The sequence below is a fragment of the Aspergillus nidulans genome, chromosome II, assembly GCF_000011425.1.
Source record: "Aspergillus nidulans FGSC A4 chromosome II".
Taxonomy (NCBI): Eukaryota; Fungi; Ascomycota; class Eurotiomycetes; order Eurotiales; family Aspergillaceae; genus Aspergillus; species Aspergillus nidulans.
In genome coordinates, this window is record NC_066258.1 from 379,912 (window position 1) to 405,539 (window position 25,628).

Sequence of the window (25,628 nt, forward strand, 5' to 3'; positions counted from 1 at the left end):
GTCAAAACGGGCATCTGCCCTCGAAGACCTGGCCATAGAAGCGCCGGATGCTTCTTCGGCTCATTTCCAACATATATTGTCCATAGTTGCTGCTTCAAACCTGTATCTAGCTAGTTCCTAGGCAGTTCTGTTTAGGTAGCACGTCCAGATGCCCCCTGGGAGGCCGCAGATCACGTGGGCCACGTGATCCGCCGAGTGACATTAAATAATAAAACGAAACAAACGAAACGAAACGAAACGAAACGAAACGAAACGAAACGAAACGAAACGAAACGAAACGAAACGAAACGAAACAACGAAACGAAACTTACCCCCTCAAGAGAGCACTTCTGTGACATGCTTTCCAAGTTTGTTTGATTCATATAATGCTCCAACTATAAGTATATTAATATAAAAATCTACTTGTGGGCCAATACACGAGATAGCCTATATATGCCGGATAAGCACATAGGAGAAGCCTCTTGAGGAGTAAACTGCTCTAAGAGGTTCTCCTCAGGAGGATACAGTTCATGTTCCCAAGGACATCTTGGGTAGAGTTGTATATTGCTAAGTTCGACCTAGAAGAGTGCTCACAATTCTTCTGATGTCTCAGAAGGAGAACAGGATCGGCATTGGTTATGCTTAGGAGCAGACTCAACCTGTTCCTGGGTGTGGGAGACGTCCCCAGCCAACAACAGAAGCTGTCGGGCCTTGGTGAATCTCCCTTCGGCCGTCAGTTTTTTCTCTTCATACTCCGAAATCACAAAGATCTTATTATTGCCATCAACAGTCGCTGCGCGATAGCATTGAGCGGGGCTAAGGCTCTGTAGATTCCGATTATATAGTAAATAATTCTTCCATGTATACTTCCTCGCAGCTTGTTCCACGGGCAATGGATCTGATAGGTTGACCCAGAAACAGTCTGAGTGCTTCCAGGCCCCTTGTTCAAAAGTTCAGAAGGATATTTCCACCTGTCCTGGCGGCATTAGCAAGCGTGGCCCAACTTCAGCAGTAGGTGGGTGCTGAGTAGGTTCTGGAATATTAGTCAGTGCTGAATGTAAGTCCGTGCCTGTCAGCTCCGCAGTCCCGGGCAGTAAAATTTGCCTTTCTGGAGCTGGAGCTGGTGGATTTGCGTTGAGGATACCAAGCTCGCCCTCAAGTTATTCATGTTCCATCTCCTCCTCTAACCTTTCCTGCTCCTTCTCAGCCCTTATTAGTTGGTTTAAGTAAGCATCTGATATCTGTTGCTGTCCATCCTGGTCATTACAGGGAGATCCAACCTCCAGACACAGAGGCAGATCAATCTCTACTTGCTCTTGGATCTTACTATCTGGATTTGGAGCTCCTATCATCAATGTCTCCCCTACATCCTGTTCCGGAGGGACTGCTTCTGGCAAGATCCTCGTACAATGTTTATTAGTATTTTTGCCTTGGTCGGCGATTGAGCTCTGCGCGGGGTTTAGTGGGTTGGACACCAACAAAGATCTATTTAATGGTCCCCAAGGCGTTATTGCAAGATCTGCACCAGGGGGTTCCAGAGATAAGCGTCCCTGGTCAGACATATCCTGGTCCGAGGACTCCTTGCTCACCTATTCATACTCCATGGGCTCTGGGCTGCCTGCGTCAGCTGGGTGCTGCTGACAATAGAACTTCTGCTTCTGTTGTTTTTTCAGAATTCGTCGCTCCCTTCCTGCTCTAGGTACCTGCTGGTGGTGCAGAGTTTGTCATACCCTATCCTGTCAGAGCTGTACCTCCTGCTGCCCCTGTTGTACTGGCTTGCTTGGCTCAGCCACGTGTGGAGCAGCTCTTTGATTGTTAGATGACCCAGCCTCCTCAACAAACAACAGAGACTGAGGGGCGTCCGCGCCAGGTTCTCTGGTTTGACCGTGGCCGGTAGGCCCAGGTTGTGCTGATTTGCCGAAGAAGGAAAAATAGATGCAATGGTGGATGAAAAAGGTAGTGATCATGTCAGCAACCTCAGGATTGTCCATATGCAAATGGTCCAGGAAGAGCAACGGGCTATCTTGTTTATAGGATCCTATTTGTAGTATACTGCACCGAGCCTGAGGTTTTATGGTATTATCTATAAGAAGATCTTGACAAACTTCTGGTTGGTCTGGGACAGCAGCTGCAAAACAGTCAACAATCTAACTGACTAGGATATTGAACTGTTGGGTGTCATACTGGAAATAGTTAGGTTTCCTGGCCTGTAGAAGAGCCTCTCTCGTGATCTAATGATCTGGAGAACTGTTGATTATTGCCCCAATCTCTGGGGATCTGAACCCGAGCTGGTGTGCAAGTTCAGCCATCTTGTAGACTGCTCTTTTATCGGCTATAACATGAGTAGGCTTTGCCAGCAAATCATCATCCTTTTTCAGATCTAGTGGCATTAGAGGATAATGGCGCATTGTATATAACCATACCTGTATATATCCCTTATCCAGGCCCTCCGCACGCATTACACGCTTACACTAAAAAGTGGACTCAGAAGTCTGAATGCTGCTCTCCTCTTCAGAAGTTGGAACAAATATAGAGCTTATGGTTTTCCACACAGATTCAGCTAATGGGCTAAAGAGTCGCTTCACGCAATAGGCACAGCTTTCCAAGTACTTAAAGTCTTTGAAAAATGTATATAAAGACAGAACCAGCCCATTAAAGCTTTCCAGTCAACTCTATATGGCCCTTCTTTCTCTATTGTTGAATCCAGCAAAAGCCTGGCCACCCAGGATCAACCCACAGGCAGTTTTGGTGTTGGTTCGGGATCTGCCTGGTGCCAGCAGCTGCAGAGTATCAACTGTATCTAGATCTATCTTCTTCATCAAATCACAATCTGAGGCAACTAAGGATGACTAGAAGTCTTTAATATGGTCAAGGTAGGTAAGGATTTCCTTGTTGTGGTGAGCAAAGTGATCAACAGGATGGGAGAGAAGCTAAGTTATCAACCTACTTCAATACAGCCAGTGGTGATCAACCAATGAAGCATGCTGATTTGCATCCCATTTGGCCAAAGGCCAGGAATTGACAGTAGCTGATTGAAGGCCTGCTGGAGGCAATAGTTTTGTCTATTATCTAGCTGATCTAGGTAGTCCTGATTGCTGGGTAACAGCCAGACAAACTACCACTCCTAAAAAGCTTCATTACCCTCACCCTTATACTGCCGGATCTTGTGATAAATTTCTCTGTTGGTTGGCTTCTTCTGGTTGGCATATTCCTCTAGTAGGGAGGCCATCAGTTCTTCACCAATATCTATGTAGACAGTTAGCCATATAGTACCAAAGATATCTCCCAGAAGACCTACTGTCCAGGTAAAGATTGATTATCTACCAGCGGTCTGCTGGAGGAAGCACCTTGGCTCCTGCCTGTACATGGTGTTGTCCGTGAAGTACTCAAAGCTGCCCAGCCGCGAATCTTAGTTCAGGAAACTGGGGCGGTTTATTAGTCACAGCAGTGACTATTGCAATATATTTGTGTTCTGCAGCGCAACAGCAAGGTCTTGCTGAGAGATAATTGCGGGGACATGATTATTGATGTCCAGGCAGCGACATTGGTTCTTACGGAAAATTTCACAAAGCCGAGCTACGTTCTTGCTATCCAGATCCCGGGGCAACGGGGGTTCAAATTGAATCTGATTAATGTTGACCTTGGCTGTTCCTAGGTACTTTAGGCGCTGCTCTGTTGCCAGCCAGACTTCTTGCTCAGTGAGTAGGGCTCGCCGCATTGCAGAAATGGAGTTTGAAACAACTGTTGATGGCTGCAGAACAAGAACTTGGGCGAAGTCAGCTTCCTGACAAAGGATATAGGCGTTGGATGTGCCTACTCCACTGCGGTCGCGCCGCATCACTCTATCTCCTGTATCCAAGCCCCTGCAGCGACCCTCAGACAACTGCAGCAGCTTAGCTTGGACAGATTTAAACACCTCTTATTTGCATGGATTGTATTTCAGTCGAGATCACAGTTCAGTTAAATATGAATCCATCCACTTCCAAGCGGCCGGTCACTTAGATTGTAGTGGAAGGGCTTCCTTTGCTTAACAAGCCCTCGACTGATACTTAGGAAGTGGTATCAACTCCAACTGAGCCTATGTCCGAGCTCACAGAGGGGCCCCATCCTACTACACGCCTGGCCAAGAGAAACACTTTGCCGTCGCCCGCGGAGCCTAGTCGCAAGATCATTTGTGGCCAACCATGATCCTTAGCTCTTCCAAAGATCAGCGAGGGGGAGAATACCGCGGGTTCTGATCTTATTAAACAGAAGGAGTCTCTATGGGATATATTTGAGAAGATCTTTGAGTATAATCTGGCTGGTATAGTTAGTATGTATGTCAGGTGCTCTGGTTGCTGTGCTGTCTAGGCAGTGTACTAGTATCCTAGCAAGTATATAGACAGAATCCTGGAGATCCTCTATTTAACTTACTATAAAAATATAGTCTCAGTTATGGAATATTTCCAGACCTCTAATTCCCTATATACTTTCAGCAAGTACTACCCTCTTACCTTGGACTATGTTGTTATATACAAAGTATTCCCAGATTAACAGCAGCTGGCTGTGATTATGTCTTAGGTTTGGCTTCAGTTTCAGGCAGATATATAAGGTTGCTAATCATCTCTAGATTCTTGATAGACTATTATATCTTATTAGCCAGAATCTTGAGTACTTGTCCCTGAACTGTTCTAGTATCCTAATAAACCTTGACAGGGAAGTCCAGATTGGTATACTACTATTTGAATCTTATCTAGATAGCCTCTGACAGATTTTTTCCTAGCCTGGATTGATTGCTGCTCTACCCAACTGCTGGGCAAAGTTCAAGCAAGCAACTTGGCCCCTGTCAGGCAGATAATGATGGAACTGATGCAGAAGTATGTCAAGGATGATGGGGTGGTTGGTCTTGACAACTTCGATCACTGGTGGACTAGCTCGGCCGCGATTGAATTTCTCTCCGCGACGACGTCTGTCAGCTCTGTGGAGGACCTAAAAAAGGTTAGTGCTTCTTCCTACTTTAGTCTGAAACTCACGTGTCCTGTAGCAGCAGCTCTTGATAGAGATATATTAGGCCCCTGGGGATCTAATTAGTCTTGCATGGTTCACCCTGATTTCTGTATGTACCTTTTACTTATACATGCCTCTGTTAGATAGATGGAAATAAGACCAGCTGTTACTGTCTAGGGCACTGTTGTAGAAACAAGTAGGTATTTTATATCAAGAAGAATATCTCTATGCTATAGTATGCAATGCAGATAAAAACCTTAATCTGGCAAAGTCTATCAAGTCCCCTGTTTTAAGTTTTATTTAGAAAAGCAAGGAACTCCTCTATCTTCTGCTTTGCAGAGCATTTTGCATCCTCTATTGGCCAGGAACTCCCAGCCTGCAGGTGCGCCAAGGCTTCTTGATCCTCTTTGCATGCTAGGGCTAGCTTATCTGGGCTGCTAAGGACAGCATTGGACCAGGCTTGTGAAAGTTTATCAGTGATCTGCCCAAGCATGATGGCTTTTGCTATAAACTGCAGCGAGTGGAACATATAGACAGTGCCTGGCTGAGTATTCTGTGACAATGTGGCGAGAGTATTTATCTGACTATTTATGAATAACTTGCTATGCCTGGAGATCTGAATTAGCTGGCTCCAGTAAGCCTATCATGGAATATACATAGCTTTTATTAGATTATCTTTAACAAACCAGCTACCTACTACTTAGTATTGCTCCAACCTCCCACCACCAATGCCCTTCCCTGGTGAAAATGGTGGTGATTTTATTCTGACGGCTTCAGGGGTTGTCTGATATGCGAGGATTATCTGTATATTCATCAAGAATGCAATCAAGAACAGAACTCGCGTGCGTCCTACCACTAGGGTGAGTACGGAATTTACCCGGATGCCTACAAGGTTCGTAGTAATTGAGGCTAAAGAGGATGAGGGCAAATCATGCTGCGAGAGGATGGGTGAAGTTGTTGGCATTAAGGGCTCAAAGGTAGTTCACTGCTCCTTGTATACCTCTCCATACTAAAGGAAGTCCAAGCCTAGGAAGGTGGTTCCCTAGATTAGCCAGCCAGTGATCTAAAATGAGTATAGACTTCCAACAAGATCATAGGTACAGAAGCTGCAATGCACCTTAAGGATATCTTGGATCTGCTTATTATCAAGCAGCTGTCCTTTTTTGCTGAAAATAGGGTTCTGTAAGAATAGGAATACTACTATACTGAAATTATTTGTGATCAGCGCTGTTTATTGTTGGCTCAGGTACCTACTAGCTGGCCCCGGTGAGGCTATGTAACTGGGTAGAATACCGGTATTATGGAATGTGAGTGGCTCATCTTTGGGAGGGGAGTTAATATAACCTTTAGAAGGAGAAGAGCTGCTATCAAGCTCAGGTAGTTGATCTACAGTAACCATGGTCTGGGCGGCATTAGACATGTCTAGAAGGATGTCAATCTCTTGGCCTGTGTTGGTTTCTAATATATGCTTTATATCTGTTAGGTGCTCAGCTACTGTGTGTATAGGGTATTTCAGAGAAAATGCTGCTTGTAGATTGCTTGTCAGCAGCACAGGATCTGTGGGAAGGAGGAGAGGTACAGCGTCCATGTTAGAATATCCTATTACAGATCCATGGTCAGAGAGGATAAACTTGGTAAGCAGGAGTAGGGCAAAAAAGTGTCTACCAGGAATATCATGCTCAAAAAGCTCCTTTTCTACTACAAAGCTTCTTACATACTCAAGAGCTGTGAGCCTTCTATAAATATCAGCCACCTGAAACCTCTCTAGATATCTTAACATCTTAAAATAAATACCAAGCTCTTCAGCCAACTAGAATACAGTAAGGATCATCTAAGTGTACGGGCATCCATGCTATCAGACTTACCTGGCCAAAGGCATCCTGATCTAAAACAACTCTACTCTTATCAGGGCCAGGCCCCTAGGATACAGAATAAGTTACCGCAGAAGACCCAGGAAAAGCGAATACACTACTAGCTTGAACAAGATCTAATATTCATTCACACAACCAGACCTGGGTATTGGGGGACTGCTAGCTTCCCCAGTCCAGAAACTAGACTACTGAATAGCTCCTCCAGCCTCAAGCCGCCACATCAGATTGTCCCTTTGAAAGATAATCAGCCGACCAAGTAGTCGTAATCTCTTGCCAAAACCACGCATAAACTGGGCTGTGTGAGAATAGGTTATAAAGGTAAAAATATTATTGATCCTTACATCAAAATACGCTGTATAATCTAAAGTGGTGACGGTCTTCTGATCGGGCTTCTTTACGAAAAATCTGCTAATGAAGAAAAGGGTACAGTGACAATTACCTGGACGCCGACCGCAAGAATATCCATTTAGGACGATCCGCCCACAATAATGATTGACAACAAGAGTGATGGAATAGAGGAAGGTAGAGAGAGGAAGTGCTGGGGGTCAAGGAAAAGAGGTTTGGTTGGCAATAGGTAAGGACATGGGATGGGAGAACGCCCAATGGCAGAATAAATAGGAGCATGGTGGAAAGAGCGAGAAACTGATTAGTATTTATAGGCAAGAGGTGCGACAGTCAGTATGAGGGTTGTATACATGGTCAAAATGATCAAAATGGTTGAACAAGAGATGGTTTCCTGACGGGTGGGACTGATGGCTACGGCCTTTGAACAAGGGAATCCTTTGAACAAAGGACTTGAGTCTAGGCTGGTTTATTATTGCTCTTACAGATCCACCCAAGTTCTACTTCTCTCTACATATACTATCTCGCGACACTTTTTGGGATTGCAAAACCAAGCCCTCAACCTATCTGTGATAAAATAATTCTTATTAACTAGGACAAAGTTTAGGAGAGTGAACAATGGTAATCTAAAGTACTGCTTTCCAAAACAATCCGGCATCTCTTCTCCATGTCTGACAATACTCTCAGTCTGCGCACGGCTGGTACTCCAGTTCAAAAAGGTTCATGCCCTGATAAAGGTGTCTCCGTACTGTCTTCTGTATGTGATCTCGCACTCCGTCGGCTGCGGACACTAGACAGGAATTTCAGCGCGTGGTCCATGAGGGTGTTGGGACGACTCACCCACCACCAATGTCTTGCCTTGCTTGTCCCGGATGTTAGGCAGCCTCTCAATCTGGTCGCCAGACGCCTCGACGAATACAATATTCTGATAATATGGTGGCCCCTGGTAAAGACAGACCCAATCATGTTCGCCAAAAGGAAATCAGTTTGTCTCGAGGCCGTCCCTAACGTAGATCGAGATATGGAGAATCTAAAACCATGGTTGTGGTCAGCACCAGGTGGGCCCCTGGATGAAATTTGGTACGAACATAGCCATTATCCATGATGTCGTCTTTCAGGAGGTTATTCAGCAGGGCCAGGGCTGCGGCCATCTCGCCAACAGACTTTACTTCCCATACCAAATGGAGTTGGAGGACCTGGACGGTGCAGGTATTATAACTATATATCATTTTCTTAAGGTATGGAATCGCCGCTGCGATCCCAAATCCACTGGTGACCACTAAGATGCTTTCATAATGACTGACATCGTCAATCATTCCATGGGGGCTGGTGAACAAGGCTAGGAAGGAAACCGAGCTTTCATTCGCCGTGGGCGCGTAGCGAACAAGGTCAGCGGTCAAGCCATGGCGTGGCTGGAGGAGGAGCTCAACAGTATCCTGCTGATTACTAGACCATGATGCCACTATAAAAGGGTGTGTCTGCATCCATGATGATAGACTGACTGACGGCATCCAGAGGTTGATGTACTGACCAGCTTCCACTTTCAAAGGCCGAGGCAGAAGAACACGGATATGGGCGGCTGTTACGACAGGACGCTCTTCCTTACTTGTTTGGGCGCTAAAGGTAACAACAGCCCTAGGGAGACCACGGCCGGCAAACAGCCCGTTGCGATAGAAGAGGGTCACTGTCTGTAAGAATGAGGTCAGTCCGAACATCCCCAGCGCAACCAGGAGATAAGTTTTCGAAGACCGGGCCCGGGTTGAAAGATGTCGCCAGATTCCGTAGACAAAGAGCACTGTGAAGATTTGATGTCCTCGAAGAAAGATCTCATACGAGAATTGTCGAAGCCATGGAAGGGAAAGCAGAGACAGGCCACCCAGTGAGGCAGTACCCTGTAACCTGTTAGTTACGCACTTGGTGTCGCAGAGATTGCATACAATGAGGGTAAAGAGGTTTTGCATTGGGCGAAGAGGGCTCATCGACCCCATACACTATAAGGGACAGTTGCACCTCGTAAGCGTTCCGACGAGAGAGGTGAATTAGACGGTGCTTCCGTAGTCTCCAACAGTCTTTTACTTGGTCATCCGCTTGTCGAAGGATGTAATGTGGAAGATGGAACTGCAGGATAAATCCGCGGTTCTATAATTGTAAGCATTTATTCAAGCTTTTTCAAGTGTAGGATTACCTGCGAGAGTCCCATGTATGAGTCAAACGCCACGTATCGCAAGAGAAATGATCACATCTGGGGAAGATGCATGTAGTTGACGTTAGATATCAGAGCAAGGCAAGCCAGAGGGGTTAAATCGACCAGATAACTTGTCCATTAGCTACAATAGTAGGGAAAAGAGGTAGACGTACATAATTCGGCGCTCTGCACGACCTGCTCTCTGTGAGAAGTTGGTGGAGAATCCATACCTCAGTTAGGAAGCAACCTACATCTTGATTGAGATGCGCATAGAGCATTTCTGCGTCCATGCCGGAGACACGAGCATACAGCCCTTCAGGAGGCCGTCGAATATGCTCATCTGACCCCCATTGGCGAACGGGCAGGAACGCCGTGTTGTCTGAAATTCCAGCGAACTGTAAGCAGGGATCGCACCTGTCATCCACTATGGCAAGCAACTGTCCGTTCGCTGTTAGGTTTGGACCTCTGATGATGTCTGGGAATGGATGACGCGCGCCAGTCTGTTCTAGGAAACGTCTTAGCAGCTCATGGCGACGGGGCGGAGATAGACTCGGGTTTAAGGTACGGAAGAATTCGCCAATCATTGACCCCGCCAGCTGGAATGCGTAGTCGATTGTATTGGCCGTGATAGACGGTTGTCTGCCGGACAGAAAAGTCTTTGTGCCATTGAAGAGAGTGCAGTGGCGGGCGTCGAGAGCTGATCAACACGTCCATGTAGCAGAGGATGAGGGTTGAACTGGGACGAGGGCCGTGATGGCAGAAATCGACCAAAATTTCAGCTACTGCGCCATCCAGCTTAAAATCGGGCAGCTGAATCCAACGGGTCATACGCCATGCAGTCAGCCTGGGAGATGAGCTTGGTCTCTGAACCAGTCGAAATGAGCCAGAAGGCAGCCTTGCAGCCCCCATTGTTGCGACCTATTTGTCATACAGAATTTTATAAGTCTCCCTTGCGATCGTCGCAAACAAGACGGCACTATGCAGTACCCACCTTCCAGATCTACGATATCTGCCAGTAAACATGACTTAGTTGGCTTCTGCAACTCCGGGACCCCACGTAGTACTTAGAGCCAATACATATCTGCTATGTTGAAGTCGTATCGGGGCCCTTCTCTGATAAAAAAGCCAAGGCCCTCTTCCAAAGTCGAAGCATCGAGATATGCCCAATGAAGACCAGGCCAAGACAGGGAATGTCCCGCTGGAGCCCTTGAGCAGCGCAAGCGCTGTATTTAAGAATGCCGGCATTCTCATTGGCTTGGACAAGCAGACTCTCTATGGTCGTTGTTCCGGCTTATATATGCCATCTTTTCGTCTCGAGAGGTAGGAGCAGCCGCTCTGTACATGGGCTTACCAAACATAGCCCGTCACGTCTCCGCTCATTAAAGAAAGATACAGCAAGCCCATGCTTGCGGCGCTAACATACAGAGTGATGGAGAAAGCAGCGACGAGGGTTGTGAGCACTACACTGAGGACGGAGAGTAGAGGAATATGAGACCAATACAGATAGTTGCCGCTAAAATGGCGACTTGGAAGGTAGAGCTAAACATCAGTAGCTTGTTTTGACATGAAGGTTTCGCCGGTAAGGACTTATTTTCTGCCGGTAGAAAGCCTGCGCCGTCAATCAGTGTGTTTTTGCTGTCCAGTGTATGGGAAGTGCTTCGTGATTTTACTCTCTACAGTAGCCTGGTTTCCCCGACGTTATTGGGATGCCTAGTAGTCACAGTATTCCGCACTGTATTGGCTGACTGTGTGCCAGTATAATACTCCCAATGATGAAGTTTGTTCTGAGGCTTCCATGTTTTTTGTACTCTGTAATATAGTGTTACCAGGTGTTAATCACTGTCCAGCTTCAAACAAGAAACCACCTTCTCAGCCAGCATCTTAGGGTCACTCAACATGGGCAAGTGGCCGGCCGGAATCCTAATCACCTCTGACCCCGAAATTCCAGCACATATCTCCTGCACTCGCGGGGAGAGGACCCGATCATGCTCGGTCAGCAGATAGCTGCTTGGAACCTTCTCCCACCCGCAATATGTGCATTTCCCAACCCACCCCTCAGCAGGTTGGCACTTGAGTAACGGCTGGTATATGGTGGCGACATCTTTGTCAACATCGTGGAATAAGAGGTTGTCTGGATCGCGACATTGTGCCTCGCCGTTCTATGTGCACCGTTGGTATAATAGAGTGCTCCCAAAAGTGAAATGCGGCCTACCTCGACATTCATATCCAGCATCGTCATCTCAGGATGCGGCGCGCCAACGGGTAAAATCCCGCCAGCAATAAAGACAAACCTCTCGACACCGCCGCCGCTCTTCATCGAAACTTCCTCACCCACCTCCAGGCCCTCCGTTGCCATCCCTGACAAGAAGCGCCGGCGCTGTGACCTACAAGCACGAGTCGTTTTCCTGCCTCGACAAGTGGCCTAATGACCTCGCGGATTCCAATTGCGTCGTCGTACATGGTTGGGTTGCCGGGGCTGCGCATTCCTGTAGATACAAGCGGAGCGTAGACAAAGTCTGTTAGACCAGGCGCGGCCTTTTGCATTTCGTTGACAAGGAGTTCGTAAGGTTGAAGGCCAAGCCAGAAGCCCGGGACTATGACAACTGTCGGGGCCATTTATTCTTTTTTCTTATATATTCTTTTATTTTTCTAAAGCTGGTTGTTTCTGGAGGGAAGCAGTGGTAGAACAAGTTATAACAGGTTCTGACAATAAAAGACTTCAGAGATCCTGAACGAATAGATTCCTTTCCTACTATGCGGCAGGGCTGAGTGCTGACTTTACCTGCAGCTCGTGGATGACAGCTCAGCTGAAACTTTCGCTTCAAAGCCTAAACCAACAAAGCTAACTTCAATCGTATGCTCTTATAATCGAGTTAGTGTGCTTATTCTGCCGTTATACTGGTGCGCTGTTTTTTGATCGGTGGCTTAGAGTATTGCGCCTGAGGCTGCTGACTCGAGCGAGCTATACGGGACGAAGCAGCCCTGAGACATATCCCACAATGAGTACAGATGCATCCTTCACGCTTTTGCCAATGAAATAAAGACTCAAGCACTGGAAGGCCAGACTCATATCTTCAATAATCTGGTGAATAGTCCGTGGATTAATGTTCAATGCCACTCAACATGTTGGATCAGTTACTATCTCCACGCATGAGCGGAGCCTGGAGCTTCTCAGTGATGGCGTGTTAGGTTCCAGCGTGACGAATTGGGTAAGCCCTGAGTGTTGCAAGCTTTCAATTGGTCTTCAACCAGCTTCAATTCAAGTTAATCAGTGCTTGATTGTTCCCAAATCCCGTGGGAGTCCAAGGTCAACATTGCGCAACTCTTTGCCCTATTATATCTTCAGCGCATCCTATTATATCTTCAGCGCAGCAGAATGTGATTTCTCCCCTGTACTACTCTTACAATCGTTGACCCGTTTCGCAGGTTGACTGAAAGCAGTAATTACAGAAAGAAAACTGCAGTCATTGGTTTATCTCTGGTAGGTATATCATGTTCATAGATGGGAAAACGCAAAGGAAACTCATTTAACCCTAAAAGCTGGCCCATGCATAACTCAGCATCGATCCTGGTCTGTTCCACGAATCCAAATTAGCTGTTCTTTGCTGATCAAACGAAGCTTCAACACCAAGTTCAGTCTCAGTCCGACGAGACCGACAAGAGACACGATCCCCTGACGGCCATTATTTTATGTGAGATGATCAAACTCACAGTTTCCGCACTGCTGGATGCAAAACAGCTTCCTCGCTAGTTTCGTCCTCTGCCCGTTATATCTTCCGGCCGCTATGCTGGAATGTCCTCACAGTCGGCCATACAGACGCCGCTCTTCCAGCAGTTCTGTACACATTCGCGACTTTTCTACAGAGCGTGGGCGCCTACAATCTCGACCTCCTGCCGTACCAGTGGCGCAGTCACTGAGAAGTGAGACAAAAATCCCTAAGCATATCTAGTTCTTACTGTATAAATTTTTTCCTCGTTTCACCAGATTCTGAGCTTGCTATCAATCCTGAGCTGAAATTGCTCCTCTCCGCCAAACGCACGATCATTGCGACATGCGCAGTAGTAGCATGTTTTATACTGATCGGTTTTAACCGGCTACACCTCATACCTGCCGCGAGCAAGTTTTCGTCAGAAGAAGCATGGGGCGGGCTAAAGCCGTATTGGACCACCGAACAGGAGGAGACCCGGTTTGCCTACGTTCAATATGCGACGAATTTCGACTACTTGTGCAATGCGGTAAGAAGAACGAGTACCAGCACACGATCCCCTATGGATTCCACCATCTAAGATACTGCAGATGATGAACTTCATGCGGCTCGACCGGTTTGCGACCCATTTTGACCGGGTTGTGATCCATCCAAAAGACTGGGAAGAGGTTCGGCATGGCCCTGTCCTGACGGCGCCTTCAGCACGGCACAGATAATAATTAAAAAGGAGATAAATAACGCAAAATCTCTAACTGATGACCCTATTATATAGCCCGGCACAAGTCGCGAGCAGATCGCCCTGACTCGAATCCGCCAACAATACCCGCACGTCAAACTGCGACCAGTCTGGGTGCTCTCAACGTCAAACGGCGACCCTACCTGGCATAAGAGTCTAACTAAGTTTTACGCCTTCGACCTGACCGAGTGTATCCGCGTCCTGGTCCTCGACTCCGACTCTATGGTGCTGAACAATATGGACCACTACTTCCTCTCCTCTCGCCCCCGTGGCCGTCCCTCGCGCCTACCGGCTCAACGACGCAGACAGCATTATCAAATACCAGATGTTCGGGTCACACGTAATGCTTATAGAGCCGAATAAGAATACCTTTGAGCGCATCATCGAGGAAGCGAGGTCCTCGGACGCGTTTGACATGGAGGTGCTGAATCGCCTGTTTGCCGACTCGGCGATGATGGTACCGCATCGACGGTATGCCCTGCTGACAGGCGAGTTTCGCACCAAGGACCACCTCCAGTACCTTTCAGAGGCCAAGATGCAGAGTGGAATGCTACGGTGGAAGTTTCACGGGCGTATCTGGTTCATTTCAGTGACTGGCCGCTGCCGAAGCCGTGGCTGCCTCATTCTCAGTCGCAATGGGAGGCGGCGCTGCCGGAATTTCGCGATGGTGAAGAATATGCCGAGACGCCTGATAGGCCAAGATGTGCAGAGCGGTTTACGTGGACTGGTTTTATGAGGATTATTATCATGACCAGAAGAAGGTTTGTACCCCGTTGGTGGACTCATGATTCACCGACATCCTCTAAGTGCTGTGCGCTTGCATCATACTGATCACGCTTGGGCTTCCAGTTGGGAATTCAAGGAATGCACTGTCATAACCTGGCCCTGATTGAATGTATATCCTGTAGAGACAGACTTTTTTCTAAGCAACTCTGCCAATTGGATTTAAACCGCAGTAGTGAGTCTAGGTTTCCCAGGTTGTCTACTTCGAATAATCATCTCAACCCGATATAGCAAAAGTTCTATAGAGATCGAACCCACTTGCCAGTGACGTTAGTCTTGTGTTGAACTCACATTCATGGAAGTAATACGGTGGGGTCCTCATGTAGCTTTGGCTCGTTACGGCTGCCCTTTACGCGTGTGCAGTGTAGGAAACCCCTTAGACGACAAGCCCAGTGGTGACGAAATAAATTACACCTTGTCTGCCATTACGAAACTATTCTGTTCTTCTTGATGAGGTGAAGATATCAGCACAAGCATTTCCAGTCACGTTCATGCCGTGTTCAGTGGAACTCTTATTGGGAATCAGTATAGGTGTCCCTGAAGCTCGCTATGTTTCCCACGCGGACAAACGATGGAGTCTGATTCAGATCATTGTCTGAGTAAGTTGTCTTCTGTAGGTAAAGACTTGAATATATCTGATGTGGCAATCTTTTCTCTATGCACCTTTCTTTATAAACATCTACCACTCTCTGTACGCTCCCAGCATGATTTTGATGTACTCTCCATTGAGAAGGCTACGGACGGATGAGAGGGGTCATCAGTGCTAGCAATAGACCATTCGGAAAGAACGGCATAACTGGGGTATTGTTGGGGTAATTCCTTAATGGGCGCCAGCATATGGACACGTTATGGCGTCAGGCCAGGTGCTGTTCTTCTATTCTTCTCTCCATCCACCGTCCTACCAACTTTGTTCGGGCTTCCTGTTCTATATAAGTAGCTCTGAGTTTTGATGTAGGCTAATATAGAGATGCCCACGGCTGCGGCAGTAGAGTTGGGCTTCGGCATAAGTACTGCGGATAGTTGGCGACATAATCGCCGAGGATAATTGAGCTTTAGCCGGCAGGCCATATAAAGGCCGATCTCCCCGCAGAATCTCTTAAACACAATCATTACACGCAAGAGAACAACTACATGTATACCCGCAAAGACGTTGCCCACCATAACGCCCGGCACTCATGCTGGGTCATTGTCAGCAACCATGTCTACGACGTGACCAAGTTCCTCGACGCACACCCCGGCGGCGCGGGCGCCATTCTGCTTTATGCGGGAAAAGATGCGACAGCCGTTTTTGAGGCGACGCATCCAGCGGGGACATTAGGGCAGCTTCCTCACGGTCTGTAATATACAACCCCCAACACGCCGCAAAACAACTGCGGACGCCTAACGCAGGGCAGAATACCATCTCGGACCTGTTGCCCCTATCACCAGGGATGCAGAATTCAGTTTGGCTTCTAAGGAGAACAGAGGGGGCTCGCAAAGCTCTGAGTCACCTGTGCCTGCGCCCACACCCCATCTTCACACCGTCCAAAACCTGAACGAGTTCGAGTCCATCGCAAAGGCCTGCTTGTCTCCAAACGCCTGGGCCTACTACAATTCTGCTGCAGACTCCCTCGCGTCTTTTCACAAGAACTTGACAGACTGGTCCAAGATCGCTTTACGGCCTCGCATCCTGCGAAACGTATCCAAGGTGTCTCTGGGAAGGACCATCATGGGCCATCGAAGTAGTCTCCCTGTATTTATTGCACCCACTGCGCGCGCAAAGCTAGGTCATCCAGACGGCGAGGTGTGTCTTGCGCGTGCCGCTGCGAGACATAATATCCTTTACGCGGTTTCGAGCTACGCCTCTATTGGACATGCCGAATTAGCAGAAGAGTTCGTCAAAGAGAAAACTAGGTTGGTCCCTATAAGTGCGCGGTCTGCGCAAGGAGCCCTAGGTTTCCAGCTATACCTACCGTATGACAAGGAAAGAGGCGGACGGGCATTGATTGCGAAGGCAAAGGACTTGGGGTTTCAAGCGCTAGTTGTCACTGTTGACACGCCCGTTGTCGGGAAACGCGAAGCTGATGAGCGTTTTCAGGCGGAGCTGGAGGTGATCTCTTCTGACCGTGCAGCCGTGCAGGTCAACGTACCGCGAAAGGCCGAGCCTGGTGGTGACGCTCCTGTTCTCCGCGGGTTCCATTCGTCTTCACTCGAGTGGGACGATATCCCATGGATACGGGAGGCTTGGGGCCCGCAGCCGCTGATTATCAAGGGGATTCAGACAGCCGAAGATGCGCTTCGGGCGAGCGAGGCAGGTATTGATGGGATATACCTCAGTAACCACGGTGGCCGGCAGCTAGACTACGCGCCCAGTTCAATTCAGACACTCCTCGAGATTAATCGTTTTTGTCCGGAGGTTCTCAAACGAGTCGAGGTGTACCTGGACGGAGGCGTGCGACGGGGAACAGATGTTATCAAGGCGATTTGCCTCGGTGCGAAGGGGGTAGGGCTGGGCCGGCCGCTGTTGTACGCGCTCAGCGGGTATGGGACTGGCGGGGTCGATAAAGCATTACAGAGTGAGTCCGTCTCGTCCTTAACTGGGACAATGACACTGATGGCCATAGTTTTGAGTGATGAAATCGAGACCAGTTTGCGTCTTATGGGCGTTGTTGACGTGTCCGAGTTAGATTTGTCGTTTGTGAACACGACTGCTCTGGAAAAGGACCTGGTCTCCGTAAGGAACTTGGATGACCGATTCAAAGCACGGCATAGGCTTTAGATTGGACAGGGTGTGGATTGGACGAGAGATCTGGCAGCATGTGCGATGCAATGAGCTCGGTTACCAAGCTCGAGGAGTCTGGATGGCCTTGAAGCACTGAATGATTATAGGACCATAGACCAAGATACGATACTGAAACTCTTGTAGTCTTTCCTTCACCTAAAAGATTATTCAAGCATAGCCTGAGTAAAGTAAGCTTTCTTGGAATCATCTGAAAGTACTGTTAGTGGTGATGAAATCTAGAGTAACTAAGCAGAGGGTTTACACTTTGCCTTTGATGTTGGCGTCTAGGGAGATTATTTGCAACGTATAATCATTGTATATTTCATAGCATCTAAGATGTAGGAAGCTCACTCTTAGCCCACCCTTCAGTAATAAGCCCAAGAATGCTGGGTCTGGCCTAATAACCTACTCCAGCTTTTCCGTCTCATCATATCAACATGAGAGAACCACCGTAGAAGCCATTCAGCCTCTACGAGCAAGCTTGACAACCTCTGATCGCATTCTAGTTCCAAACCCAGGACTATGAATCCACCCATACGCTTACTTACCCCAGGATCATGTCGAGTTATTCATCTGACCCAGTGCAAACCTGGAAAGATGACAGTCCTAGCGAAAGGTGACACTGATCTATCTGGTGAAAATCTCGAATCGCAGTACCTATGCTGGGAAGGTTCATACAGTACACTTTGCGAGTTCCGCCACCACCTCCCTGTTCAAGCCGGATACCAGCTCCTGCTCGGTATCGACGACAGGTGTAGATGGAGTGTCGCCCCCTTCCGTAGCATCATGCAGGCAGAACTTGACGGCGTTTGTGTAGATTGTTCCCATCCGGAACGCAAGCGACTCCACGCATCTTGTCCTCACATACCTCTGGAAGCTCTCCAACGGGACAGGCGCCACTACCGAGCCTTTGCCGGCAGCTCTGGCCTTCTGAGCGCTGTAGTCCTTGTGCATTCTGTCGACGGTTTCCCATCTCCCTATCTCCATCAGAAGGATACCAAGACTGTAAACGTCAAATCGACGCCTGAACGGGATCGTGCTCCGACTGTCTGGATGAGTACACTGCGGGTGGCGGTATCGATCGCAGAACTCGTCTGCCTCCGGCTTAATCGTCATTTCATCAGGAGAGTCCGGGCGGGCGTAGTCGAAGCCAGAAAGATAGGGCTGAACGCAGCTCCCTCTCCCGTCAGCGGCCTGGGTAAAGAAGAGGATGTTCTTCGAGTTGAGGTTTTTATGGTACCATCTAGACACAAAGAGCCGGTGAAGTGCTGTTGCAAGGTTCCTGGCAAGCTCAAAGCGCTCATCAAGCGACGGTCTGGAGAACTCCTTCAGGTTAATCAGATCGTGTAGGGTGAACACTTTGACCGGCGGCCCTGCTGCGGCTACTGCCAGGGGCACCCGATACACCAGGCCTACTCGGGAATGCGGTTGGAACTCAACATCGTCCAGGATTCCCAGACAGTCAAGAGTGCGGTACGTCTCCAGGTTCTGACTAGCATGGAGAAGCCGGGCAAGGTCGAGGCAAGTATTGAGGTATGTCATTTTCGTCTCTGAGTTGGGCGGGATTCTGTAAGCTCGCCATTCGATGAGGACCTCGGTTATTCCATTATTTGTATACTTTGTTTGGTACCGTGCCATATCCTGTCCAAGAGAGGCGAACCTAGCGCGTGATAGCATGAGCTGGTTGGTGGACGGAGGAATCGGCGTTGATGCTTGCTGCTGCAGTGCTGCCACGCTTGCGGCCACAGATAAAGCTCTTCGCCAATGCACTCCTGCGCGTTGTATCTCCAACAGCCTGTTTGGATCTGGTTCGGCGAGAATCGCTTGCATGATCGATCCGTCCAAGGAAATCTGGAGGGGCTTCGGAATGAGGTTATGGAGGCTGGTATTGTACGCATGGATCGTAGCGATCAGGTCTTTCAGTCGCGCTTCCTCGCCGATTGCCCATCCCAGCCGGGCAAGAGACCTTGAGAGTCGCGACTGGCTATGCTTGGGCTGGGTCTCCTTCTGTAGCCTTTCAAGTACCTGCCCAAGGTAGTGCGGGCCGGTCTCCAGCTCCTTGTTGTCCCCTCCAATTGGTGAAGTTGCCTTTGCTAGAACAGAACCGATCGTGGCGACTGTATTATGGACTAATGGAAGCAGATTTGGTGGAATGGCGCAGTTCGATAAAGAAGCCCTGGCGGGATGGAGTCCGACTTCGACTGCCCACCGCAGCAAGACCTCTCTCTCCAGTTCCAGCTGGCGGAAAAGGACAGTCGAGCTCTCAGAATATGAACGAAACGAGGTCACCAGAGCAAAGACATCCAATACGGTTGACAGCAAGGCTGCTGTTCCTAGTCCAACGCCGAGAGGTTCCATCTCGTATTCGCAAGCGTGAGATATGAGAAAGACGCCATTTTTCCGCGTAAAAGGAAAAACCCCGCACTAAGATAAAAGCCAAGCCAGGAAGATTAAAAAGGCGAAGATGTTGCTTCCGGCCCAGGCTGAGCTCAACAACCGCCGGCCATGGCGACGAGCACGTACTTGTCCACCCGCTCAGCGTACGGAACACGGTACTCAACATCGACTAGTGGAGCACCCGAGTCCTACGAGATACGTAAAGACCATTATGATCTGTTCCTTCTGATTCAGGATCTGGTCCGCGGGATCGATGGATTCATGCTTGAGTTCCCAGTCGACGACTGGGGTCAACAGCAATCGATCAAGATCACTCTTGGGTCAGGCGGCTTCTCTTCCGTCCAGCGCAGGATCGCGAAAGGACGCTGGGGCAATCGAAGCGTCATGGCGTACAAGAGTATCAGACCCCGGTTTGATCAGGACGGGCGATTTGATGACCAGGACGCTCTGGAACAGGCTGTTGTCGAGTTGAGATTACTATCGGCATCAGGAATCCGTTCACATCGACATATTACGCAGCTGAGAGGGATCTCATTTGAGACGCCTCATCACCGTACGGACGGATATCTTGCCCCCGTGCTGATGTTTGATGCTTCATCAATGGGAAATCTGCTTGATTTCATCCGCGATCCTGTTCGAATGGTAGACGGGCCTTACTGGGAATTCTGCCTGGACGTTGCGCGAGGACTGCAAGCGCTCCATGGCCACGGATTTATTCACGGCGACGTCAAATGCGAGAACGTGCTCATTTTCCCGGCCAGAACACCGCAAGGGCGTAGCTTGATCGCTAAAGTGACGGACTTTGGATGTTCAATGGTCATTGACGAGGTCGGCTCTCAGACACGACTGCGAGGGTCAACCATTCCCTACGATGCTCCAGAAGCAGACAATGTCATTGAGCGCGGTAACCTTGTATTCACAGACGTCTATTCATTCGGCCTGCTGGTGTGGCGTGTTCTGATAGATGGGGCTGACCCCTTCAAGCACTCGCGGTACGCAACGATGAATGCCACGGTGGAGCGCTACAACTACAGCTTGATTCGAGAGGATAAACGCAATGGAACAGCTCTGAGCCTTGCATTGGATCGAGCTATGGACCCTGATTCCGGACTCTCGCCCGAGATAGCGAACGTCTTAGGCGAAGTTCTTAGTATTGCTCTGAATCCGGAGCCTCAAAAGCGAGACCTGGGCCGTATCATGGAAGTACTTGATCGACCGGAAAAGTGAGTATCGCATTATGAACTTTTTTTGGTCAAATTCTGAAAAGTCTGCGTATCTTTAGTAGCCTTCAAAAACGTCTCTTCGGCCTTGTCCCTTCCAATGCCCAGTTCCTGCGCGAGTTCACCAAGTTCGAGATCGACCGGTTTGTTGGGCACGCCCAAGCAAGTCGAGGTCTGGCTCAGTGGGAATCGGTTCCAGCAAAAGCAGACCAGGCCTACCACATCGTCCGCAAGTACGGCATACTCAACTCGGACTTTCGCGGGTTCGGAATGTCTCGACTGTCTCCCGTCTCTGGCGCTCTGAGAGATTTGCTCTTAACGACCGAGAACCTGTACCGTACACATGGGCAACCAATACCTGCTCTTCACTTTCCTAAACTCCCAGCATCAAATGACCCCGCCAGAAATCCAGAGGCCGTTTGGCAGTCCCTGATGCACACCATTTATTTGATCAGTAAAGATGCCGGTGCAATGGTAACGAGGTCTGTGGGTATACTTCGATTCTTTTCGGCAATGAAGCGTGAGTACATTCGTGCCAGATGCCGTCAGATACTAATATAGGACTACGTTAAGCCTTCTGGGAGACCATACAACGAGTAGGCAGTGTTGGCAAGGAGATGAATTCCCTACTCGAACGGGCCCCAAACCCTCGGAGAGATGGACGGTTTGGCGCCGTACAGGTAAGCCCTATGTCTCGTAAGTGAGCCAGGCTCAACATGTCCTGATCTGTACCGCTAGGGATTGTTCGATTTCCCGGGTGGACTAGCTGCTGCAGATACGATGGCCATGATGAGTGAAGACATTGTGCCTATGGCGGCCTCACAAGATGCACGGCCAGTGAGTAACAGCGCTATGACAATGCCCTGGATGGCGACGTAACAATAGTACAGTCGTGCCAGCTAGATTTCTATCTTCTGAGCTCTTATCGCATGCCTTTACCACTACAGACGCAACTCTTCACCGATATCGCCTTGCGTGCGCGGCGCCTTGTAGTGCAAGCAGACAGGTGTTTGGCGGCAATTGAGGAGGCGATCTGTCACTGCATCGGTTTTGGTGTCAAACAGGACCATTCTCGGTATCTTGCTATAATGAAGGAATGTTGCGAAGCTGGGTACCAGCCGGCTCAAGCAGCTCTGTCACAGATTCGTCATGCTCTCGGTTTGCCCTTGGGAGACGGTGTTCACCCATACCCTATTAGCCATGGGGGCGAGTTACCTTTACCTGAGTCCGTCACTTCTTTTCCCTATAGTACAGACCTGCATCGAGCCGTCGTGCAACGGAACCAAACGGCTCTAATCGACCTTATCCGCAACGGGGCATCTTCAATGGGTACAGCAGGGCCCGCTATCTTCCATAAGCAGCATAGCTTTGCATTGGACGCTGTTCAGCTTGCTTGCAGCTACCATGATGCAGAGATGTTGGAAATTCTACTGGATGCAGCGCCGTTTTATCCTATAAATGTCGACGGAAACACATCCCTTGGGCTGCTATATTTCGCCATCCAGTGTCAAAACACGCATCTGCGAATGGCGCGGTATGGGATAGACACCTACTTCCAGCTGGAGAAGACAATGCAACTACTTCTCCGTCGCGGTTCCGCCAACATTGTGGATAAGGATGGCATGACAGCACTGCATCTGGCTGCTGCCTGTGATATGCCGGAAATACTGGAATACGTCCTCACAGTTGACGCTCTTACTCAAGACATTAACACCGAGTTAGATGGCAAAACGCCGCTGGATATAGCTATTTTCAAGGGAAGACCGGCTGCTTTTGATCTGCTCGTGGCGGCGGGCGCACAAGTATCACGCAGCTCCCTGACCGGCCATGCTCTCAACATTCCCGTCCAAGTTACGCCGAGCAACGATTATTTTCTCAAAAAGACCTTAGAGTTAGGAGCACAAACTTTAACACCAAACGATAAACATACTGCGCTCAAGAGGGCTCTCCAACTCCAGCAGTGGGCTATAGCGGACTTTCTCATGTCGCAGGGGGCTAATATCAACGGGCTAACCATGAACCCCAGCCAAACTTTTATTCGATTCACAGTATTTGGCGACGTACTTTCTTCCTGGAATCTAGGCGATACACTTGCCGTGCTAGATCGCCTGATGTCTCTGGCAGCAAAACACAACCAAGAACCGCAGTTTATCGTCTCTCCCAGCCTGCACTCATCGGCCCTCCATATCGTCGCCGGTCAATTATCAGCTATGACCCAGGAAGAAGTTGCCCGAATCTACCCCTTACTCCTCGCAAAATTTCCATCCAAAGATCAACTCGAGGCAAGAGACTACAGAGGATGGACCGCACTGCACCTGGCGGTTTCAGTACGAAATGTTGTTGCGGTGCGCGCATTACTTGACGCCGGTGCAGACATCAACAGCATGGCTCTCGTCGAGGGGTACCCTGCTGGACCATCTCCCAAGGACATGGCATTCGGACAGTTCTTCAGTCGAGCTAGCTTCCTCGATTTCGAACCCAACTCAAGGGACAGAGCGGACCGGGCTTTGGAACAGCTAATCAAGCTCTTCACTTCTGAGCGTTATTCAAAGCTTGCGAAGCGAAGTGTCACTCTCCGTGCTGAGCAGCGGCCCTCTGTGACTGCCCAACCCCGCCAAGTAATGGATTACGTCGATGAGCTCGCGCAACGTTCGCGGCCACTACACCCGCAGCACTCAGTATCCCTTACAGACCAAGTCGTGCAAGCTGTTGCTGGTGGTGATAATCAGAAGGCTGTTCAAATGTATCAGAAGACTGGTCATGAGAACGTTGGGAAGTCAATCGAGTGGGCTGGCATCGAGTGTGTAAGGTTTTTGCAGCATGAGGGCGCTGGGTTGCTAAGGGATATGGGACTTTTGGACGATTATCTGAGTGATTGATATCCAATATGCAGAGACGCTTTACGTGCTTGCGCAGGACGCCTAGTACAAAGTATTTATTCTGCCGTTCTACAGCCGGAGTTCCGAATCCTCCTGCGTTACTGATGAGAATCAATGCTATAGACGACATCTAGCCGTCAGCTGGAATCTGCCTACTATCAGCTGGATCATTGGCACAGCCATGCTCCGAGGAGGGGAGTTGAATCATATCCCTTATTGCAAAAGCCCGGACTGGATAGACGTGTTATGGAGCTGTTAGATCGGCAATGATGGTTTCGCCCCCCCCTACAACATCTCCACGAAGATATCGAAAAACCTTAATGATTTCATCAGAGACATTGATAGTAACCACTCATCTGGAGAGATCTAGAACCATGTGTATTACGAGTTCTACAGGCAACTTGAAGGCTTAGCATCTCTTGCGCCTGAGGCGCGCGAGATAGTCGACTCTAGGTAGTGGAGAAACAGCCCATCAACGAGAACCCAGAAACTGTGGAGTTGCTATTTTCAATGAACTCAGGAGGGTAGGTAAGAGGCAAAACAGTATTTGTTTAGAGATAATCTTGGAAAGAGTGCAGTGACAGATATCACCACCCTTGCTATCTGTTCTGACAGAAATCAGCTATTAATCGGGCTAGCGACGGTGACAGGCAGTGAATCTCTTTCTCGGTGCGACTACTATCAAGGGATTAGATATGCGCTGAACCCTACTAGGTTAACAGCTGCGAGGCCCTAGAGGAATTAACCTTTTACACCTCCTAGGATCTTGAAACAACCGGAACATTGGTTATCAACTTGGCCATGAAGGTATGAAGGCGTGGTTGAAGAAAATCTGAGTATGATTTCAGAGATATCAGCTGCGCGTACCACGAAAGAACAATGAAAGGATAGGATCCTCTCCTACGTATATGTACTCAGTGACAGATTGTTAGTTCGGCATTCTAGAATATCACCATCACCGCAGCAATTGCAAGTTTACCACAGCGAAGCAAAATGGATCAACTGAGGATTCAAATCATTGTCATCTACTTCGCCAATATAAAAACGATAGACAATTCCTCTTTCTCACACTGATTGTTTATGTTTTAGAAGATGGGTTTGAACCTGGTTGGATGGGAGTAAGGACATTCTACAAGCCTTTTTCGTGGCATCTACTCTGTATACTTTGATTGCAAGATCCAATAAGGATGGATTCATCTTGATAGTGTCTATTTTCCCGTTTGTTAGCTGAACATATATATGCACATTTACGCTTCGTTACCGATTGCGTCCTTCGTTCTTACTGGTAAGTTAACGAATTAGAGAATACGTAATAGTGGGCAAGACCGTAATATTTGCAAATCATGTACTTTAGTGTTGACATGCTGTAGTCACAACGTGGGTAGTTGTCTATAGAAACTCTCGCAATATTAAGCAGAGGGCATTTGTACCTCTGGGTTTGTCAGATTATCTCCTATAGGGAGTTCTTATTTAATGCTTGCTCAAGAGTACCAGGAGAAATCTGTTCATAGTATTAGACAGCGGGGCCCATAATAATGACATTTATTCTATGCACCAGGTACCGCATTATTGCTTCAAGACTTCTTCCACAGTAGATGTTGCCTTTCTAGAATTAACCATGGATTAGTGGCATACCCATGTCCACCCACCGGCAGTACCATGAAACTTTGGGTATTTATTGATATAGTTCATGAGTCTGTCTATATTTCAATAAATCCAGCTTTCTAGTCACTATTGGAATTCTTGTATATCAAGCAATGCTAATAGACTAGAGCATTGCCT

General features: G+C 48.5%; 9 protein-coding genes across 9 annotated transcripts, besides 1 other annotated feature; 4 read left to right on the forward strand and 5 right to left on the reverse strand.

Annotated features, from left to right (window-relative positions):
• Positions 1 to 25,628: part of a sequence feature (contig 1.136 1..31127(1)) that runs on past the window's edge.
• On the reverse strand, positions 1,569 to 1,946 carry ANIA_07979 (uncharacterized protein; the record flags this gene model as incomplete). The annotated part of the gene is made up of 2 exons (XM_676156.1): positions 1,569 to 1,682; positions 1,731 to 1,946. The coding sequence occupies 2 exons, from the start codon at positions 1,944 to 1,946 to the stop codon at positions 1,569 to 1,571; spliced, it is 330 nt and encodes a 109-aa protein (XP_681248.1).
• On the reverse strand, positions 2,928 to 3,346 carry ANIA_11586 (uncharacterized protein; the record flags this gene model as incomplete). The annotated part of the gene is made up of 3 exons (XM_050611180.1): positions 2,928 to 3,019; positions 3,121 to 3,225; positions 3,304 to 3,346. The coding sequence occupies 3 exons, from the start codon at positions 3,344 to 3,346 to the stop codon at positions 2,928 to 2,930; spliced, it is 240 nt and encodes a 79-aa protein (XP_050467231.1).
• ANIA_07980 (uncharacterized protein) lies at positions 4,819 to 6,742 on the forward strand (the record flags this gene model as incomplete). Its single annotated transcript, XM_676157.1, has 10 exons — positions 4,819 to 4,956; positions 5,030 to 5,074; positions 5,143 to 5,161; positions 5,270 to 5,347; positions 5,591 to 5,599; positions 5,866 to 5,942; positions 6,044 to 6,147; positions 6,212 to 6,231; positions 6,472 to 6,599; positions 6,734 to 6,742. The coding sequence occupies 10 exons, from the start codon at positions 4,819 to 4,821 to the stop codon at positions 6,740 to 6,742; spliced, it is 627 nt and encodes a 208-aa protein (XP_681249.1).
• Positions 7,862 to 10,272, reverse strand: ANIA_07981 (NADPH oxidase family protein; the record flags this gene model as incomplete). The annotated part of the gene is made up of 7 exons (XM_676158.1): positions 7,862 to 7,968; positions 8,019 to 8,121; positions 8,267 to 8,374; positions 8,483 to 8,866; positions 9,093 to 9,317; positions 9,537 to 9,758; positions 9,952 to 10,272. The coding sequence occupies 7 exons, from the start codon at positions 10,270 to 10,272 to the stop codon at positions 7,862 to 7,864; spliced, it is 1,470 nt and encodes a 489-aa protein (XP_681250.1).
• ANIA_07982 (alpha/beta fold hydrolase) lies at positions 11,196 to 11,907 on the reverse strand (the record flags this gene model as incomplete). The annotated part of the gene is made up of 2 exons (XM_676159.1): positions 11,196 to 11,522; positions 11,752 to 11,907. The coding sequence occupies 2 exons, from the start codon at positions 11,905 to 11,907 to the stop codon at positions 11,196 to 11,198; spliced, it is 483 nt and encodes a 160-aa protein (XP_681251.1).
• On the forward strand, positions 12,468 to 14,695 carry ANIA_07983 (uncharacterized protein; the record flags this gene model as incomplete). The annotated part of the gene is made up of 8 exons (XM_676160.1): positions 12,468 to 12,572; positions 12,828 to 12,844; positions 13,103 to 13,284; positions 13,349 to 13,599; positions 13,843 to 14,080; positions 14,160 to 14,241; positions 14,295 to 14,567; positions 14,656 to 14,695. The coding sequence occupies 8 exons, from the start codon at positions 12,468 to 12,470 to the stop codon at positions 14,693 to 14,695; spliced, it is 1,188 nt and encodes a 395-aa protein (XP_681252.1).
• Positions 15,721 to 17,533, forward strand: ANIA_07984 (FMN-dependent alpha-hydroxy acid dehydrogenase; the record flags this gene model as incomplete). Its single annotated transcript, XM_676161.1, has 4 exons — positions 15,721 to 15,922; positions 15,984 to 17,144; positions 17,193 to 17,302; positions 17,495 to 17,533. 4 exons carry the CDS (start codon positions 15,721 to 15,723, stop codon positions 17,531 to 17,533), a joined length of 1,512 nt encoding a protein of 503 aa, XP_681253.1.
• On the reverse strand, positions 17,916 to 19,708 carry ANIA_07985 (uncharacterized protein; the record flags this gene model as incomplete). The annotated part of the gene is made up of 2 exons (XM_676162.1): positions 17,916 to 17,939; positions 18,029 to 19,708. 2 exons carry the CDS (start codon positions 19,706 to 19,708, stop codon positions 17,916 to 17,918), a joined length of 1,704 nt encoding a protein of 567 aa, XP_681254.1.
• Positions 19,856 to 23,846, forward strand: ANIA_07986 (protein ffkA; the record flags this gene model as incomplete). Its single annotated transcript, XM_676163.1, has 5 exons — positions 19,856 to 20,970; positions 21,033 to 21,449; positions 21,572 to 21,647; positions 21,706 to 21,804; positions 21,915 to 23,846. 5 exons carry the CDS (start codon positions 19,856 to 19,858, stop codon positions 23,844 to 23,846), a joined length of 3,639 nt encoding a protein of 1,212 aa, XP_681255.1.